At 39.2% G+C, this 20,692-nt stretch overlaps 1 protein-coding gene and 1 long non-coding RNA gene across 2 annotated transcripts in view; one reads left to right on the top strand and one right to left on the bottom strand.

The window, feature by feature from the left end:
• The window catches only part of RAB3GAP2 (RAB3 GTPase activating non-catalytic protein subunit 2), a 100,446-nt gene extending 84,653 nt beyond the window's left edge, over positions 1 to 15,793 (bottom strand). The window contains exon 1 of the mRNA XM_014838706.3: positions 15,526 to 15,793. Within this exon, the coding sequence (XP_014694192.2) occupies positions 15,526 to 15,640 (115 nt within the window). The 5' untranslated portion in view covers positions 15,641 to 15,793. The remainder of the gene's footprint in view (positions 1 to 15,525) is intronic.
• Positions 15,794 to 16,082: 289 nt separating this feature from the next.
• Positions 16,083 to 20,692, top strand: part of LOC106829574 (uncharacterized) — a 28,137-nt gene continuing 23,527 nt past the window's right edge. Inside the window, exons 1-2 of the long non-coding RNA XR_011499487.1 lie at positions 16,083 to 16,222; positions 16,328 to 16,413. This is a non-coding gene — a long non-coding RNA (uncharacterized lncRNA). The remainder of the gene's footprint in view (positions 16,223 to 16,327; positions 16,414 to 20,692) is intronic.

Genomic DNA, 20,692 nt, shown 5'->3' with positions numbered 1-20,692 from the left:
GTCAACTTAAAAATGGGAAAAATTTAAAAAAAAAAACAAAATCGGGAAAAATTTGCAAACTGAGCACTACCCTTGTGGCTATTTCTACTCAGTGCCAGTGATAAAGTTTTTACAGCCTGCGACTTGACAGCTATTGTCAGCTGTTAAAAAGTGTTGGAATCTCAGCACTTTACCAAAGTTATTTCTTATGCCTTCAGACTATGCAAGAGGCCAAGCATACTCTTAAAAAAAAAAGGATGGTTTATATTGAAAACAGAGGTGATCAATGTCTAATAAACTTGCCATTCATGTAAAGAATTTTATTCAGGCAACCTTTCCTTCCGGTAACTTTTCTATGAAGGATGGTGTTCTTCAATTGATATCATTATCAATGTTTTTTAGATGATCATTGATCAAAGTTGTGGATAACGAAAGCAATGTGTTTAATGTCTACTTGAGAACTGTGCACTGTTTAATGTCAATATGGAACACTACCGTAAGACCTTAAGGTCTATAAATGCTATGTACTCATGAAGAAGTAAGACTAACTTACTTTTTATTATCCATTACTGTAAAGAAAATCTGAAAATACTTGACTGGATAGTCTCTTAGAATAAATAGATCAAAATCTCCTATAGGCCAAGGTAATTTGAAAGTCCCAAGCTCTGATATAACTTAAGAGGTAAGTCAGTTTAACAAAGTATTTAGAATAAAGACAACTTCTTTAGAGTGGTCAGGGTCCAGTGTAAAAAATTCCAAAGACCCCACAAATCATCAAATCACACAGCCACTGGCATTTACCTAGTTTGCTTAACGAGCTAAGTGGCACTCATTTCAGTCAAAGGCTAGACTATGAATCACAGGATAATCTTAAGTGGCTTTCTCCCCCATTTATTAAATAAATAAGTAGCAACCACCCAGTCTCCAAATAGCAAATCTTCAAATGACACTGTCGTCAACTGCCTATGTCCTCTACAATGAAGTCCAATTCAACAAAACTGATGAGCAAATTAAGAAAACGGCATTCACACTCATTGCCTTTACAAGACCAGAGTTACAGTCTCTTCTGCAGTTCCCTCTCTAGGTGGCCTAAAAACTCTGCATGGAAGAGATTAAAATAGTGAATTAAGGATGGCTGGTTTCAGGGTGGGCCCCACCCCGCAAATCTGAGGCAGGTCCTCCAAGGAACTCTAACTTCAAGGGTGACTTCAGTGCCAGTCTACTCTGATCCTGAACATCCTGTTTCCCTGTGTGGCCATCACCCTTCTTTGTATTTTTCACTCTAGAGAGACTCTTCACTCTCTGGTGGGCAGCACTATCCAATAAAAGTATACTGAAGCCACACGTGCAGTTTTAAATGTACTAGTAGCCATATTTAAAAAGCAGAAAGAGACAGGTGAAATTAATTTTAATATTTTATTTAACATAAAACAGCCAAAATATTATCATTTCAATGTCATCAACCTTAAATTATTCATGAGATATTTTACATTGTTTTTCCATACTAAGTCTTCAAAACGCGATGCGTATTTTACACTAAGCGCACATCTCGGTTTGGACTGGCCGCGTTTCAAGTGTTCAATAGCACATGAGTGGCTAGTGGCTACAGCATGAGACAGCACAGGTCTAGAACAACTATTAGGTCTCTGGTGTCAGGTTGCCTGGCTTGGATACCCAGTTTACCCCTAAAAAGTTATATGATCTTGGGCAATTAATCTCTTACTGCCTCAGCTTCCTCTTTAGCAAAATGGAGTTAATAACTGTATCTAGCTCATACTGTTGTTAGGGTTGATATATGCAAAGCACTAGGAAAGGTGCTTGGCACACAGACACCCTTAATGGCTGTTAGAATTATCATTCTCCAAATACCATCCTCATTCCTCATTCTTCTTCTTTGCCTTTGTCTATTCCATATTTGCGAACTAAAATGCATTCCCATTTGTCTCTGTCTCTCCAAATGCAACTTCTCCTCCAGGACTCAGATTAATTCTTTATGAAGTCTTCTTGCATCCACCAACGATCCTTCCCTCTTGTGAAACCACAGCACTTGAACATCTTTTTCTTTCAGAACTTAGTTATAAAATGCTTTGGGTCACTTGCTGCATTGTTAACTTGTCTGATTTATCATAAATGTGCAACTTGTTGAGACAACTATTAAGCCTTGGAGGGCAGGGAAAGTGTATAATGTGTGTGTACAAATACTTATACAGACATATATAAATATTTTCAAGGACATCATAAGTACTTAATAAATATTTGTTGAATGAATGTACAGTCTGAAAATTACCTTCTTATCCAAACACTTCCCCACATATTCCCACAAAAGCAGCAGGATTTAAATTAATATTTTTAAATATAATGAAAAGATGAATTGTCAATTCTAAACCTTTTGCATTTCCACAGAAATACAAAACAATAAAACTTTATTTTTTTAAACTTTACATACACAGACTTTATATTCTGGATCAAAACCATCTTTTTCAAATAACTTTTGTATGTAAAATTACAATATTGCTAATTCTCTTCTACTCCATTCCATTTTAACTAGTGAGACAAAATAATTTAAAAAGCACCAACTCTTAGCTTTGGTTTTGATTAAGAAGTAAAAGGAAAAATAGAGTATTTTTGTTCTAATTCAAGTCTAAGAGGCAGAATTTGATTACGTAAGAAAAGATCCTCTAGAAACATAGATCAAAGTAGATGGGTTGACATGGATTAATGGATCTTTATATTTCATATACACACAACGGATATTCAACATTTCAAAACAACACTTGTATCATTGCTAACAAAATATCCTGCATCAATAATAGAAAACAAATATGCTCACTGAATTAAGTGTGACTTTCAATAACTTAATTTTTTGGTAGGCTAGAAAAAACAATTACAAAGGACACTAAGTTCCCAAATAAACACCATATGATTTTGAAGAAAAATAAGGAACATCCACATCATTCTTAAATTGTGTCCATACTGTATAATGCAAAGATTCTTTTTTGCCAACCGTGAATAAAACAGGTTATACTAAAAACAGCAAATATTGCCTATTGGAGCAATCTAAAAATAGGTCAGGAAAATGCTTCCCTCATCCTGTTACCTTCATGCTATGATTCACATGCCAGCTGTTGCTCCTAAAGCCATCATTTTACGACTATATTACCCCAGGACAGCAGCCAGCTGTAAGCAACATATTTCAAAAGTTCACGCTTTGACTGGGCTGTCCCACCTCATTTCCTGTACAACCTACTGAAAAAATGGTATTTCCAAGTACATGAGACATATCTGCTTAGTTTTGAATCTTTCATTTGGGGAGAGAGACAAATCTTGAGGGGTGAGCTTCCTTTAAAATCTATTTGTTTCACATTCTTAGTAATTTTTCCTTAAAATTCACACAAAATCAAGGACTGCGTTGAAGATCTGAGTCTTTCAAGAAGTTTGCCAGCTTAAAACACTTTGTTGGTCCACCTTGTTTGCTGAAATTACCCTTCACTCTTGTTTCATACCACATCTTAAATCACACTGTTCCGTATATAAATAAAAATCAGAAGCTCATCTCCAACCAACTTATATGATATGGAGAGAAATAAAAATGAACAAGATGAAGTTATAAATAATAGTAACAAAAAGCAACTACCTCCTCATTGATTAGTAACTCGACTTTTCAATCCTTAGCTTTTTTTTATACCCATCACTGAAAAGGATATTTTGAACTGTCTAGAATAATTGGTAACATAAGCATACACCCTTGTTCTTACCAAGTTAAACGTTTTTCCTGAATAAATAAAACCAATGACTTCAAAATGTAAACTGGAACTACAATTCCTTCTGCAGAGGATTTTTTCCCTGAAGAGATCAGATTATACTAGTATTAAAAAACTGCTCAGTTTCTCACTTGATAACTGATATAGTCATTGAAACCTTCAAACCAAAGAGAAAACACATTTTAATTCAATCACCAAAAACACTGTAGATGTCTTTTTTAGGAGTATTTCCAATGAATGAATTATTCTACCAACAAAAGCTCAGACAGGAAATTCTGCTTTCCACAGCTCTATTTCATTCAAAAAATACAATATTCTGATTTGCTTCTGAACAGTCTGTCCTCATAAACTGAGTGTATTTCATTTAACAAGAACCTGAAGCTAGAAAGGAAATTGAATTCTAGAAGTGGGCAATTAATTTGACAGCATTTGCTTTTTCCAATATGAGTATGTCAAGATCAGAAACTAAATGAGAAACTAAAATCATTAAATGTTAGAAAAGGAAAACAATTTAATCTTCATGCTCTAATAAAAGATCTTATTAGCACAGAAGCAAATTCATTTCCGTTCTGAGACAATAAAAAACACAGATAATGTATTTGTTTCTATAAAGAGAAAGAACCTTTAGAACCTATGACTTGTAAATAATTCAGGGGTTCAACAAATTTGAGTTGGCTCTTCTTGACCAAGGCAAGGAAAGTATCATATAGCAATACAAAGTAAAAAACAAACAAACAAACAAAAGACTAAAGAATAGAGAAGCTGCTTCTTAATTTCCTATGTCTCAGAATGACTAATCTTTTTCTATTTCTTGGGAGACTGAACATGGGAAAATACATTTCATATTAGAATATTCCTTTCAGCACAAAAATATGTAGCAATCTAAAATGAGGAGGCCATCTCATTTTCAACAAAAGAGTTTATTTCTTTCAAAACACGATGATTAAATCAGACTAGATCTTTAAGGTCCCTTTCAGTTCTAAAATTCTCATGACTCTTGTTGCCAAATAACTCACCTCCTATATCTCAGTAAAGAAAATATGGTCCGATGGTCAATTCACAAAATGACAGAACTGAGAATATCTTAAAGCAGAAATCAAGTATATCCTCCAGCTCTAAAAAGTTTATAAAAATAAACATGCTCCCTTTGCCCAAAAACCTAAGAAATCTTTAGATCTGCCTTAACAAAAACAACAAAACAAAAAAATCTATAGACTTGAAGAAATTTAATATGCGCTATTCTCCTTCCTATTCATTTTGTCTTTCAAAGAAAGTCACTAAGGGCAATAACATATTATGTATATTAGAAAGAACTTATACATCTTTTATAATTGTTTCCTATAACTTCATAATTATGTGTTATTGATTTATTATATCCAAAGTTATTGAATATAATACATATTATTAGTACATATTATAGTATATTATATTCATACTTATATGTTACTGATTTATTATATCCAAAGCAGCAGAAAAAAGCATAGCTCATAAGGTGAGGCAGGGTGTGCCATTATGAAATGTGGGTGAAGGTTTGTAAACATCACTAGCTAAAGCTAATTTTTGCATATTCTGAAGAAGCCAATTTGACATCTTCCTTACTTAACCCATTCTAATATTCAACTACTGTCCCTGTGAGAAAACTTTCCTTACATTTAAACTAAATTCTTCCAATACCAGCTTAATCTTGCTATTACCTGCACTTTAAAAAAAAATACAAAGTCTGATAACCTTAATATAACATAAGAACCATTTTTCATTTATCGGAAGAGCGAAAGTTAAAGAAACTGATAATATAGCATAATGACAAGTATGTGTGTAAATAGGCACTTCTGTTTACCATGGACAGGAATGAACCTGACCAATTTTTAGAGTAATTTGGAAACTGACCAACATTTAAAATGTGAATTTTTATTATTCAGCAATTCCAATCCCAGAAATTTACAGACAGAAATACTAGCGTCATACATAAAGACGTGCATAAGGATGTTTACTGGAGCATTTTCTTATAGCAAAAATATCAGAAATACTCTAAATATTCTTTAATAGGTAAATGGTTAAATAAAGCCTGCTAGAGTCTCTGATGGAATATGTGCAGCTGTGAGAAAAAATGCTACAGAGTTGTATACACAGACTTGGAAAGATGCTGACATTACATAATTAAGTAAACCAAAAAAATGTTCCAGTATATACATTTTATAAAAATAAGATCATGATATAAAATTAAAAATAAATACCCAAGCAGCAAGCTTGTGTGTGTGTGTGTGTTTGTGTGTGTGTGTCTGTGTGTTTATTGTCTAAGCAGAAAGTCTGGAAGGATTCTCACCAAGGTGGCACTTTACAGTAGAATTTTCTGTAATGGTGGAAGTGCTCTATATCTGTGCTGTCCAATAAGGCAGCCACTAGGCACAAGTGGCCATTCAGCATTTGAAATATAGCTAGTATGACTGAGGAACTGAATTTTTATTTTTATTTAACTTCTATTAAATTTAAATAGCCACATGTGGCTAGTGGCTACTATATTGGATAGCACAGCAGTAAAGCTTTAACATCGGGAAGCTGGGACATGAGTAGCCAGAAGGTGTCTGATTTTATATACTTAAAAAAAAGGAAATGCGATAATGGGCAATTCCCTCTCTCTCGACCTGAGATTCTCTCTTCTGGGGAATTCAGATGTGAGACCTAGACTCACACGGCACAAAGAAAAGTGATCTATGTTCAAGGGACTGTTTCTGGTCTTCTCAAAGGAGGAATATGGGGATGGAAGACACTTAAGAGTTTCAAGGACTCCTTTCTCTGAGGAAGGTTAGGGTCTCAGTGGTCCCAAATGGTGTTAGTATGGTGGTCATTCAAAAATTACTTGCTGTTTATAATCCAGGATTGTCACTGTGTAGACTGTTAAATAACATCTGAGGAATACCAATCCAAGGAAAAGAGGATCTCCCCTTTGGGAATACCGCAACGGCAGCCTAACTCGTCATTCTACCTCCACTTTCACCCACCACTCCCAACCATTCTCTTCTTTGCTGACAAGGAAATGTCTCTAAATTACTAGCCTGCTTATCCCATTTCTCAGCTCAAATTCCTTTTAGCCTTTGCTAAATCTAACAAGTTTCAAACTCCATCATCACTGTTACTGCCTTAGTCCTGTCTTTACTTCTGAAGGCCCTGATCTGGATTTCTACAAACACCTCCCTAATGGTCACCTACCTCTAGTTTTGAATTACCCAACCTACCCTTTTCACAGCCACCAAATCCATCTGCCTACAACTCAGATCTTGAAATGCTATACTTTTGCTTAAAACCATCATGGCTACCCTCTGCCTAGAGCAGAGATTCCCAGTAAACTGCAAATGGATTACAGGTGAGCCAAGATGTTGATCTTCTCAGCTCCCAGGACATCCAGGTAGGGCCTGGGGCTACTGGAACCTCAGGCAGGTCACTTTCTACCATGAGCAGCTTTGTTTTATTTATTTTTTTATGATCTATTTATTTATTACCACACTGATACTTTTTTATTATGTTAAAAAACACATAAAAGTTGCCATCTTAACCATTTTTAAGTGTACAGTTCAGTAGTGTTAAGTATATTCACGTTGTTGTGAAACAGAGCTCTAGAACCTTTTCATCCTGCAAATCTGAAACTCTATATCCATTAAACAAGTCTCCTTTTCTCCCTCCCCCCCAGCTCCGAGTAACCACCATTCTACTGCCTGTTTCTATGAATTCAGCTACTTTAGATATCTCATATAAGTGGAATCATACCGTATTTGTATTTCTGTGACTGATATCTCACATAGCATAATGTCCTCAAGGTTCATCCATGTTGTAGCATGCAATACGATTTCCTTTTTTAAGGCTGAGTAATATTCCATTGTACGTATATGTCCTATTTGGTTTATCCATTCATCTGTAAATGGACATTTGGGTTGCTTCCACCCCTTGGCTTTTGTGAATAGTGCTGCCATGAACATGGGTGTACAAATACCTCTTTTGAGACATTGCTTTCAATTCTTTTGGATACATATCCAGAAGTGGGATTCTTGAATCATATAGTAATTCTGTTTTTTAATTTTTTTGAGGAATCTCCATACTGTTTTGCATGGCAGTTGCACCACTTTACAATCCCACCAACAGCGTAAACAGTTCCAATTTCTCCACATCCTTGCCAATTCTTGTTATTTTCTGGGTTTTTTTGATAGCAGCCATCCTAATAGGTATGAGGTAGTATCTCATTGTCATTTTGATTTACATTTTTCTGATGATTAGTGATATTAAGTATCTTTTCATATGCTTATTGGCCATTTATATAATATCTTTGAAGAAAAGGTGTCTATTCTAGTCCGTTTTTAATTGGGTTATTTGATTATTTTGCTGTTGAGTCGTAGGAGTTCTTTATATATTGTGGACACTAGGCCCTTATCAGATATATGATTTGCAAATATTTCCTCCCATTCCATAGGTTGCCTTTCACTCAGTCAATGGCATCCTTTGATTCACAAAACTTTTAAAGTTTGATACCATCCCATTTGTCTATTTTTGCTTTTGTTGCCTGTGCTTTTGCTGTAATACTCAAAAACTTATTGTTAAGTCCAATGTCATAAAGCTTTCCCTCTCGTCGCTTTCCTTTTCGAAGCTTTCAAACGTCATGAAGAGGTTTTATGATATAATTTGGCACATGATAGGTGGAGAATGAAGGAATGTTGGTTCATTCTATATAGGTGACTCAGGAAAGTCTTCACAGAAGAACTGTCATTTTTCACCAAGTCTTAATAGTTTAATAGATGTCCATGAGGTGGAGAAAAAATGGTCATGCAAGGGATATGAAATGGCATGGGGTTCAGAAAGCTGCAAAGAGTAAATTGTGGTGGGTGAGTGTGGTATGGTAAAGGGCGAAGCTGGAGAGATTGGCAGAGGAGGTTAGATTTTACGCAGTAGCTGGGTCTTCAGATGGAAGTAGGAGTATCTGGGGATTACATGGAAATTTGCCAAGAGTTACTTGGGAACAGATAGTTTTAAGAAACTCCGTTTCCAGATATGCCTAGGAAAGTGCCAACTTTCCCACCCCACCTTCTCCCAGTTTACCAAATAAAGGCTCACCTCTCACACCTTCCAAATATTACTATAGTGAGTTACTCCAAGGCATTAAAAAACTTTCTCTTTAAGCAAGACACTGTAAACTCCTCCATCCTTCTCATCTGGCCATTTTCAAATAATGCTTGTTATTTATGTTTAATAGTCATTTATCAAAATTTGTAACGTATGTATGTTGTTTTTTCTGTTATCTGCTTCTAATAATAATTGTAATCAGTCAAGTAAGAAGAAAAATTTTAAAACTTAGAGCCTTATGACCACAGGAAATCTATTTCTTCTCAATTCATATCCCTTTTTGCAGAGAAATCATTGGACTGATAATAAAAATCTATATTACATTAGAATAGCATTTTGTGGAGGAAATGGAATGGAAATAAGAATTCAATGAGAAAAAAAGACTTATAAAATTACTCTTAGAGAAGATCATCATATTTTTCTTCCTTCTCCCCAAAGCAACCCAGTACATAGTTGTATATTCTAGTTATAGGTCCCTCTGGTTGTGCTTATCAGGTTTTTTAATGGATATTTGTGGGTATCACTTCCCTATAGTATTTAGAATTCACTGAATAAACTTAAAAGGATGACATAAATTTATTAAATGGCCATGTTTACAGTATATCAGAAATTACATCTTTTGTGCAAGGGGTACATACTATTGAAAAACTCTTTTGGGGTGTATATAAGCAAAATGTTTGAAGACTTTCTTCTGTATGGCTCAACCATTCCCAACCTTTTTCTTGGAATCATAGCATACATAAAACATGAGACGTGGGGGCCGGCCCGGTGGCACAGCAGTTAAGTTTGCACTTTCTGCTTCCTGGTGGCCTGGGGTTCGCGGGTTTGGAACCCGGGTGCGGACAAGGCACTGCTTGGCAAGCCATGCTGTGGCAGGCGTTCCACATATAAAGTAGAGGAAGATGGGCATGGATATTAGCTCAGGGCCAGTCTTCCTCAGCAAAAAGAGGAGGATTGGCAGTAGTTAGCTCAGGGCTAGTCTTCCTCAAAAAAAAAAAAAGAGACATGGACCCTAAACAGTGAAAACAATTTTGAAAAAGAAGAAAAAAGTTGGATGACTCCTTCCTGATTTCAAAACACATTACAAAGCTATGGTAATCAAAATCGTGTAGTACTGGCATAAAGACAGACAAACAGACCAGTAGAATAGAATAGAGAGCCCAGAAATAAACGGATACATATATGGTCAAATGTTCTTTGACAAGGGTGCCAAGACCACTCAATAGGGAAAGGACAGTTTCTTCAACAAATGACGTTGGGAAAACTGCACATCTATATAGAAAAGAATGAAGTTGAACTCTTATCTTACACCATACACAAAAATTAACTCAAAATGGATTAAAGACCTAAATATAAGACGTAAAACTATAAAACTTTACCTACTTATCTCCTTTACTGGCTGAAAGCTCCCTGAAGAGAAGGACCAATTTTATTTACCTTTAAGACTGCTTTGTGCTTAGTACGTAGTAGGTGCCCAATAAATATTGGCTGAATGAAGGAATTAGATTGTTCATGTCTAAATTTCCTCATTGATAAAATTTTATCTGTAAGAACCTCTTCCAATTTTAAATAGCTAACGAAAGCCAATAACTCTATAAATTTTCTGAAATTCCCATAAATGTTCTACTTCCAGATTACTTCTCTCTCCCCAGTATGACCTCAAATGAGCAAAAGCATTTTCCCTAAGTATAAAAAATGGGTATTTTATACCCTGTGTAGTATCCCATCATGCAAAGTAATTCCATAATTTTAGGTTATCCTAAAAAGCACACTTTTCTCAGTGACTGCATTAAAACATGACCTTAATTGATGACTCCAAGGTAATTCCCTGCATGCTTTATCCTTTATCTTTCTGGTAAAAGAGATAAGAAGGAAAGCTGGTCTACCTTTTTAGTATGTCAACAGGAAATTATTTTACTATTAGGTAAATTAAGAGATTCACAATATTATAATACCCAAATTACCTCCAAATATTCTGATTTTCCCTCTTTGTACATGTATTTTTTTTCCCCAACTCAATTATTAACATCAGAAAGCTCTGGTCTAGAAATCGAGTCTTACTGGAAATTATGTCACCATAGATTAAGTGGGGACCCACACTACTACCATCTCTAATATTTCAAAGCATGAGACTAAATTTTGTCTGAAATAGACAACATTTGATTGAGTAGAAACAATTTTAATAGTTATCACTAAACATTGGGAATTAGTAAGGTTCAAGATCTCTTTTAAAGCAACAGAAGACAGACTCTTTTTATAATTGAAGACACAAAGTAATATAAAGTCATACTGTTATTCTCTGACAATTCAAATACAGAAGAGAGTAGCACTGAGTCCTGGGTGCCCAAGTACCAAGTATCACTATGGCAGCCATCCACATTAAAATAAATGAATCATTAAACCAACAGGTAAGCCTTCAAAATTATCACTTACCTAGGACAAACAATTCATGACAAGTAATTGAGATTTCTTTTTTTGGTTTTACATAGCCCCTAGAGATGAGCTGGGCTAAGAATTTAAAACTATACAGGCTAGGAAAATAAAGTGATCTCTTGATTTCTGCTTCCCAATAACGTAATCACTTATCACACTCATAAATAAAGAGAAGCAGCAAAGCCAAACACTGTCTGCAGTTTAAGGCAGGTCCTGCTTACCTGCTCTAACTTCATTTTTACGCTCTAAATTTTCACCCTCACAAAAGTTAAGGTTCAGGTTTTCTTAAGGAAGAGCTCTTTATAAAACCTGATGTTTTGTAAAAGATGGCCTGGGGTGACTGCTGAAATCCACAGCCCTGGTCATTCCAAGAATCCCAAGTAAATTATCTACAGTAGGACAAGCTATTTTTCTGATTTTTATGTGTAAATTAAAGCACCATTTTAAGGGTGAAATACAGGTTTGGCAAAGAGGCTCACTGATTAAGAAGTTCTTTCTCCATTTATTTTCTTCTTGAACTGATGGTAGCCATAATAATACCAACATACATAAACCTAAGAATTTGACTTAAAAGGGTACTAAATTAAATCATATTTGCAAACCCATAAGCATCCTGCAAATTAATCTAGATGTCTAGGGTATGATTACATTCCCAACTGCCAGGATTGAGTTCATATCCTAAGGCTACCCTTCACTGTGTGACCTTCGACAAGTATTCATTCTGTATATGCCTAAATTTTAGAATCTATAACTGTGTCACATATGGTAGCCACTAGCCACATTTGGCTACTTAAATTAAATAAAATTAAAAATTCAGTTCCTCAGTAGCATTTGCCACATTTCAAGGATTCAACAGCTAGATGTGGCTCAAGACTACCATCTTGGACAGTATAGACACAGTGATGAAAATAAACAAGATGACACAATGGAAAGCAACAAATTCCATCAAGGAGGTAGGACTATTTTAGATTGGATGGTCAAAAAAGGCCTCTCCGGGGGCTGGCCCCTTGGCCGAGTGGTTAAGTTTGTGCGCTCCGCTTCGGTGGCCTAGGTTTCGCAGGTTCGGATCCTGGTCACAGACATGACACCGCTTGTCAGGCCGTGCTGAGGCGGCGTCCCACACGCCACAACACTAGAAGGACCCCACAACTAAGAATATAAAACTATGTACCGGGGGACTTTGGGGAGAAAAAGGAAAAGTAAAATCTTTGGAAAAAAAAAAAAAAAAAAGGCGGGGCCGGTTCCGTGGCTGAGTGGTTAAGTTCGTGCGCTCCGATGCGGTGGCCCAGGGTTCGGATCCTGGGCATGGACATGGCACCGCTCATCAGGCCATGTTGAGGTGGCGTCCCACATCCCACAACTAGAAGGACCTGCAACTAAGATATACAACTATGTATGGGGGGGTTTGGGGAGATAAAGCAGAAAAAAAAAAAAAAAGATTGGCAACGGTTGTTAGCTCAGGTGCCGATCTTTAAAAAAAATTTAAAAAATTTAAAAAAAATTAAAAAACCAAAAAGCCCTCTCTGAGATGCTGACATCTGAGTTGAGACCTCAATGACAAGATGCAGCTGGCATGCACAGATCTGCATAGAGCATCCAAGGCAGAGACAGGGACCAGGGCGAAGGCCTCAGGAGCAAATGAGCTTGGCTGGCTTAACATCAAAAAAGTGTGCTTGAAGCATAAGAAATAAGGGGACAGGAGTATGAGATGCAAGAAGTGGCAGGAGGCAGGGCCTCAAGGGCCTTGTAAACCATATAGGAACTTTGGATTTTATATTAAATGTAATTGAAAGCCACAGAGGGTTACAAAGGGGGGAGTGTGATGATCTAAATTGTCTTTGAAAGCTCACTCTGACCGCTTTTGGAAACTAATTACAGAAAACCAAGAGTGGAAGCAGGAAGATCTGTTAGAAGAAGACCGGTGCCATTGCCCAAGTGAGAGACGACGGTGACCTGGACCAGGGGAGTGGCTGTGGGACAGAGAAAATGTGTTCTTTTTCTCTACATCCCCCGTCTACAGTCCCACACCTACTATCTTTACAACCTGGCTCCTTGAAAGTCAACTTCATTTTTTAACTCCTCAATATCCTATCAATATGCTTTCTACTCCCACCATTCCACCGAAACTGTCCTGAGGTCCCAGTCACATCTTCTTTCCCAAAACCAAGCACTTTTCTACCTTATCTAAGCTGATCTCTGCTGCATTGGTAACTGCTGACCACTCTTCCCTGTCATCAAACTCTCTCCTCCTTTGGCTCCTGGGGCATTATTCTCACCTCGTTTTCCTCTTTCTGATACCGTTTCTCAGTCTTCCTCCCATTAACCTCTTCGTGACTCTTAAACTTCAGAGCTCCTCCAAGGTTACATCTTCACTACTCAGTTCATTTTACTAGATAACCCTTGAAACTGAACTCACACTTTTTGCTGGTCACTCCCAAATTAACACCTCTGGGCAGGGATCCTTACTAAGTTTTAGACCTCTTTATCTAGCGTTCGACTGGTCCCCTTACTTGGACATACCACAGACATTTAAAATGCGTCCAATACCTATGTCCTTCATTCTCTCTCAGTATATACCGTGGCCCAAGCCAAAAGCCAAAGGCACCATCCACTCCCTCTCACTCAGCATCTGCACCCCCATCACCAGATCTTCACTAGGTCCTGCAGATTCTACTTCCTTAATATCTTTCTAATCTAGCCCTTCCTCTCAAGTCCCGCTGAGGCTTAGTTCAAGCTCACATCACTTCTTGCACGGGTTATTGGAAACCTCCCAACCAATTTTCCTGTTTCCTCTCTTTCCTCCACACTTCTGCGAAAGCATATAACAGGTATTCAAAAACTCTGGGGATCATATGAAGTACAAATCTGACCACGTCATTTCTCTGCTTAAAGTCTGTCAGAGGCACCCCACTACTTTCACAAAGCTTCTCAAGATGGAGCTCCTTACCACCTTTACAGTCTTATTCTCCCTACCATTTCCCTCACATCCTCCTACTCAGCCATTCGGCTTTCCTTAGTTTTCTAAATATCATTCCATTTCAGGCCTCCGTTCCTCTGCGCATGCTATTACCTCTCTCTTACCCATCTAACTACTACTTTAAAGGTAGGCTTAAGTATCACCACTTCAAGGAATTGTCCCCTAGTGCCTCATATATCTATATCTATATCTCTGTCTATATATATCTCAATCACATTGCCTAGTAGCTGTTAATTTATTTGTCCCAGCAAACTATAAGATCCTAGAGGGCAGAGACCACCAACCTTATTTGATACACAGCCCTACTGATTGGCAGAGTAAAAATTCATAGTTTTGATTGGATATCTTCCAAATTTTAAAAAGGGGGAGGGGCCTATTTAGTGGGATAAAAGTCACCATTCCAGTATAACACAAAATGACAGCACTATACTCCAAAGCCAAAGAGGTGCTTCAGAATGGAAATATGAAGAAACCAATAAACACAAAACACACACCCTTTCAATAGGAGAAACGTAGGAACTTCTCAGGAACTATGCAGAACCTAATAAATCAGATGGGGGATTTTATACTACGTGAGCAAGGGCTTATTTAACACTTTGATGATAATAATAGGTGGAAGGTTTCTCATCCCAGTAAAGCAAATTAACTTTTCATGGCCATGTTACTGTAATTTTAGTTCCTGATGTAGCCTCTTGCTCACTCCCTGACAGGTTATTTTTCTTATTTGGGAGACGCTTACTCACCCCCCTTAGGAGTCACTTGTCAATCCGTCATTTAGTCTCTAAATCTGAATGGGGGGGAAGGGCTAAAAGAAAGGAGACTGTGGGGGAAGATAAACACTTTCGGAAGAGGAGATCGCAGAAGGCCACAGTCCCAGGGATGGAGGAGAGTGGGGGTTGAGGCAATACCAGGGTAGAGCGCTGACAGCTGGCAAGGAATGGAGAGGAGGATGCGATCACGGAGAACAGGCGACCCCGGGATGGAGGGCGGAGGAGACTCGGAGAGGAAGCTAGGAGCGGGGCTAGGGAAGTGGGATAGACAGAGACCAGAGGAAGCAGGACGCAGTTTTTGGCCAGAGGGCGGAGTGGCTTCGGAGAAAGCTGGGGCGAGAGGAAGACAACACCGACGCTGCCAGGGTGGACGAAGCTTTAGGACGAGAAGGGCAGGGGATCGTCCCGCAGCGAAGAGGGAAGGCGCAGGGGGCAAAGGCAGGAGCCCCGAATCCGCCAAGCAGAGCGGCGAAGGGAGCGGCGAGGCGGGGGCACTTACTGGGGTCCCTCCGCACGGCGCCGCTGGGGGTCTCCTCCCGCAGGTGAGGGAAGAGGAAGTCCCGGGAGGCTTGGAGGTCCTGGAAGTAGCAGAACTGGACAATGGAGCAGGCCATGGCTCTGGGGAACCCGCTCGGGCAGTCCCCTCACCGGCCCACGCCCTGCCCCCCGCCACCCCTCGGCCGCCACCGCCGAGCCCGCACAGCTTCAGCCAGGCAGGGGCGGGGAAACCGGACCGGAAGCTGTCAGCGCGCTCGGTCCGCCGCCCCGGCGCACTGCGCAGGCGCAGGACGGCCCAGGCGCCCGGGCTGGAGCGGTCCGGGTCACGTGACCAGCCGTCCGTGGTGCGACGTCGACGTGGAGGAGGCGGGGGAAGAGTTTAGTCCCGGTTGTGTGCATCCAGCCGGGGGTGAAGCCTTTATTCGTTCTGGCATTTAGCCGGAGATGACCTAATTGGACGTTGTCCGCGCCGGCCTTTGAGTCGTTTCACCAGTCTCATTGACGTCCTCACGTTGGCACGATCCTGACATGTCACAGAGAATAAGCCCGGTTCAAGTAGTGTCAGGCCAGTGGGGGACGGTATCCTGCGAGTCTCGGAGTTTGAAGAGATTCATTTCTCTCCTGGAAATCAGCCCTGTCAAGGCTGGCTTTCAGTGCTCCTCCTGTAAATTCTCATAGTACTATGCACGCCTCATACAGTACGTGTTATACTGCATTATACTGTGTTTTCGACATCCGTTTGATTTTTCATTCATTCGTTCATCCATCCATTCAATATTTGTTGCTCGTCTTTTCTATGCCAGCCGCGCTAGGCGCTGAGTGTAAAGCAGAGAACAAAAGAGGTGAAATACTTGTTCCCATGAAGCTAAAATTCTAGTGCCTGACACAGGTAAGCAATTAATTACTCAGCTGTTTAACTGAAATTGTAATAATGCTAGGCAGGAAAAAAGTACGAAGTGCTATGACAGAACATAACAGGGGAATCTTACTTAGTTGTTTTTTGTTTGTTTTGTTTTGTTGGGGTGGGGGTGGAGGGTTGCCAGGATCAGGAACAGACTATATCCAGAGTATCTAGTGTAGGACCCAGCACGTAGTGCTTGTAAGTATTTGCTGAAGGAATACACTGAATAGAATGTGTGCATAAATTAGATAGAATAACCCGCTTCTTTAACAAAGCACTTTATATTTTTTAAACTACTTTCCCATACATTGTCCAATTAGTCACGATGTCATCTAGCAAGAGTCTGTCTTATCTCAATTGTTTTAATAAAGAAATTTATCTGTGTCCCTGAGAAGACTCTTGAAGTCCATTTAAATTATTTTTCTGAAAAGTAAAAACCAAAAAAGGGAATTATTTTAATGTTAGCCCAAAGCACTATAGACACTCATATGCTTCCCAAAGGAAACCTGAAGTGGTCATCCATGTTGTGTGACAGAAAATGGGACAGAAATAAGTTGAAAGCAAATAGATGAAGTCCAGAGCATTCGTTTCTGTCAGGCCTGGACACACACTTAGTCCTACTAACAACTATAATTTAGTGCCCAGGTTTCTACTCCATTAATTCTTTTTTCTAGAGTAGAAGGATTTTTACAAAATAAGATAATTTCTATATTATCAGGTTAACAGAGATCAGTTCTTCACCTAAAAATATATGGTTGGATTGGATGTGCTGTAACTTTCCGTAAGCATCAGAGACCTATAATCAAAGCTTACAGAAAAGGCAGGCTTCCAGTGCTCCCCTTTTCCTTCTGAAAAGATCCAGTGCTTGCTCAGATCATCCAGTCCTGATGATTAAACCCGAAAACACTACACTGATACCAAACTAGAATAAAATTTAATTTAGATTCTTAGTTTTACAGGATGAATAACAAACACATGATACTTTTTGGAAGGATAAGATGTCATTCCTTGAAAACTGTTCAAGTTCCTATTCAGGTAGATCCATTTTGTGGAAGTAACAGCCCTTGGCTGATTCAGCTGGCCTTTGTTCTGTCCTGAGGCATTCATATACCTCCTCTGTGCAGGCCATTGAATTTCATTACTGCTCAGTTTCAATGGTGAAGTCCCTGACTTCCTTCCAAGTGGTATTGAAAAGGCTCATTCATTACTGCTTTTAAGAACTTTAGATACCCGTCACAGAAATTACAACACATTCATGAACTGAACTCTTCCCCCAGGAAGTTGTAAAGCTGCGGGGAGGTGGGGGGAGGCTTCTGGAGTTCTGCTGCCATGGTTTCTGGGGAGTGTGGGAGGATTGTGTTAGACAGTGAATATCACTAACCACACAGTCATGAGAAAGCGCGTTGCAGAAAATGTGCAGGCTTTACATATCCCAGCATAGATAGCGTCTCTCTGAGGTATGAATACAGGAGCTGGGAAAAGCACTGTGAACAAAATAATCACAGAAGGGTACTAATGTGAACTCTATCCAGGGTCCATTATTGTGAGTTAGAGCACTGATAAACGTTGTTAAGAGAGAGATGCTTACTGAGCAGGTCCTTGCCAACAGCAGCCTGAGGCAGAAGGTGTTGAGACACAGTATGGGCGGGAAAGTGTGAAAGAAAGAGCGATGGACTTGGAGTCAGGAGACCTGGGGTCCATCTCAGCTCTGCTTGATGCAATCCATGCAACTTGGGCAATCCATGTCACCTTCCTGGGCCTCAGTCTCTTGATCTAGAAAATGAAGAGATTGGACTCTAAAGTCCATCCCAGGGGTGTGTAGGTTTTGGTAAGAAACTGGAAAGGAAAAGGTCTGGGAGTTGAATTTGCTCAAGAGGAGTGGCCTATGTAGGCACCCCAGTAAGAGGCCTGGGTGGGCAGGGGTGAACGTGAGGGCACTGAGCATCTCTAAGTGAAAGAAAGGAGAGCAGAGAAAGGGGATGGAGGGATGCTGAAGCTTTACCTCCTACTTTTGCTGAGCGTCATCCTTGAATTGAAGTCTGAACTAAAGTGTGAGCCGGATGCAAGGGCTGTATACAACTAGATTTCATTCAGCAAACATCCATGGAAGATAACATCTCTTATTAGAACTAAAGGTGCTGTGGTCAACACAGAGAGGTGATAAGGATGAGCCCTCCAGAGACTCGCTATCTAGCTGGGGAAACAGACAAACACAAATAACTCGAACAAAAAGCAGAGTGTGATGACTACCATGGGTGACTTTTGATACTCATAAAGGGCTGTGGGAGAAATAAGGGCGAGATTGATTTTTTTTGCTAGGCTTCCCCTGTGGAAAAGTAGTAGTGGGGAAGATGTGTGGACAATGATAAACAGACTGGTTCCAGATAATAGAGAACCTCGAAGTCCAAATAGTGTAATCTGAGTTTTATTCTGTGTGCAAGGTATCGCCAATGGAAGATTTTTTTTAGAAGAAGTAGGACATGATGGGATAGCAGTATGTGGCATGACTGAAGGCAGAGAGACACCTCAAGATGTCATAGCAGTATTCCGAATAAGAAGGAATGACAGTGAGAAGGGAGGGCCACTCTGAAGGCCAAATCAATGGACTTTTGGTGCATGATTAGATATGGATGGAGGAGGGAAGATGAGCCCCAAGATGATGTCCAAGCGTTCAGTTTAAAGAACTGGAGAGATGGGAGTGTCATGTCAGCAGTGAAGACAGAGAACAGAAAAGGAAGCATGGATTTGGGGGCAAACAGCCATAGGATGAGTTCAGTATTGGATTCGTTAAATTTGAAGTGCCTGTGGAAAAACTAGGTTTAAAAAAAAAAGGTTTTTTATTAACAGAAGATAGAAGTGTAGAATTAGAGAGGCCAAAGCTGGAACCTCCCTGTGGAAGTCAGGCACAGAAGTTGTATTGAAGGGAAGGGATGAAAGTGCCACCGGCTTCTACATGGGGTGAGAGAAGGATTGGGCCTGGGAAACAAGGTGGGAGGACTATTGTTTTTAGGGGTGGATGGAGGAAGAAGCTTTGGTAAAGGAGATTGAAAAGAAGCAGTCAAAGAAGGCAACCATACATAGCAGGCCCATGTCACAGAGGCCAACGGAGGGAGAAGAAAATTTCACAGACAGGTGAATCTATTGTGTTGAATTCGATGAAGAATTTAAAGGGAGTGAAGGCTAAGAAGAGGTGATTGCATTTTAGTAGGTCTGAAGTCACAAGTGATTATCCAGCTTGCAGAACAGCCAGACTCTTACTTCCTCGGCAGAAAACTTGTAACCTCTCTCCAGAAGCAGGTTACCACAGAGGCTAGCCATGGCAATCTTTGTCTTTATCTCTGGCTGAAGGAGAAACTTTTTAGAAAGGCAAAGAAGAGTTCCCTTTTTGCTGGCATTTACCAATTATGAAATGAGGAACTAACTGTGCTAAACCTTGTGTTTTGTTGCTGCTTTGAATATAAGAAATATATTTTCAATATTTTCCAATATTTATGTTGGGCCAAAATCTACTTTATAATGGCGTAAGAAAAGATGACATTAGCATAGTTAGCTAAAATATGTAAATGCTAGTGCTTTTTAGTCTTCATCATCTTATTTGTGGGTGTGTGCTCTTGATAACTTTTTTTTGAGATATAATTGACATATAACGTTATATGTTTCAGGTGTACAACGTAATGATTCGGTATTTCTTTACATTGCAAAATGATCAGCTCAATAAATCTAGTTAACATCCATCACCACACATAGTTACAGAATTTTTTTTTCTCATGATGAGAACTTTTAAGACCTACTGTCTTAGCAACTTTCAAATATGCGTCACAGTATTATTAACTGTAGTCACCATGCTGTACATTAGATCCCCGTGACTTAGTTATTTTATAAATGGAAGTTTTACCTTTTCATCCCCTTCACTCATCCGCCACCCCCCCACCCCGCTTCTGGCAACCACCAATCTGTTGTCTGTGTCTGTGAACTTGTTTTTGTTTTTTGTTTTTAATTCCACGTGTAAGTCTCCGTTTCCTTGACCTTAATGCGTTTTGGACTTGTCAGGTCAATAAGCCACCATATTTAAAACAATGAGAATTGGCATCTGTGGAAGAGATTACTAGTTGCCCATTATCCATTCCCCCTTTTTCTTTGCCAAGGGGATGCCTATATTACTGGGGCACATGCTCCAATTTTAAAACAAACCACATTTCCCAGCCTCTCTTGACTCTGAGTGTACCATATGACTGAGTTCTGGCCAATGAGATGGAGCACAAATTGT

This window comes from Equus asinus, chromosome 30 (genome assembly GCF_041296235.1).
Source record: "Equus asinus isolate D_3611 breed Donkey chromosome 30, EquAss-T2T_v2, whole genome shotgun sequence".
Classification (NCBI taxonomy): domain Eukaryota; kingdom Metazoa; phylum Chordata; class Mammalia; order Perissodactyla; family Equidae; genus Equus; species Equus asinus.
This window is presented reverse-complemented; position numbering and strand designations above follow the sequence as displayed.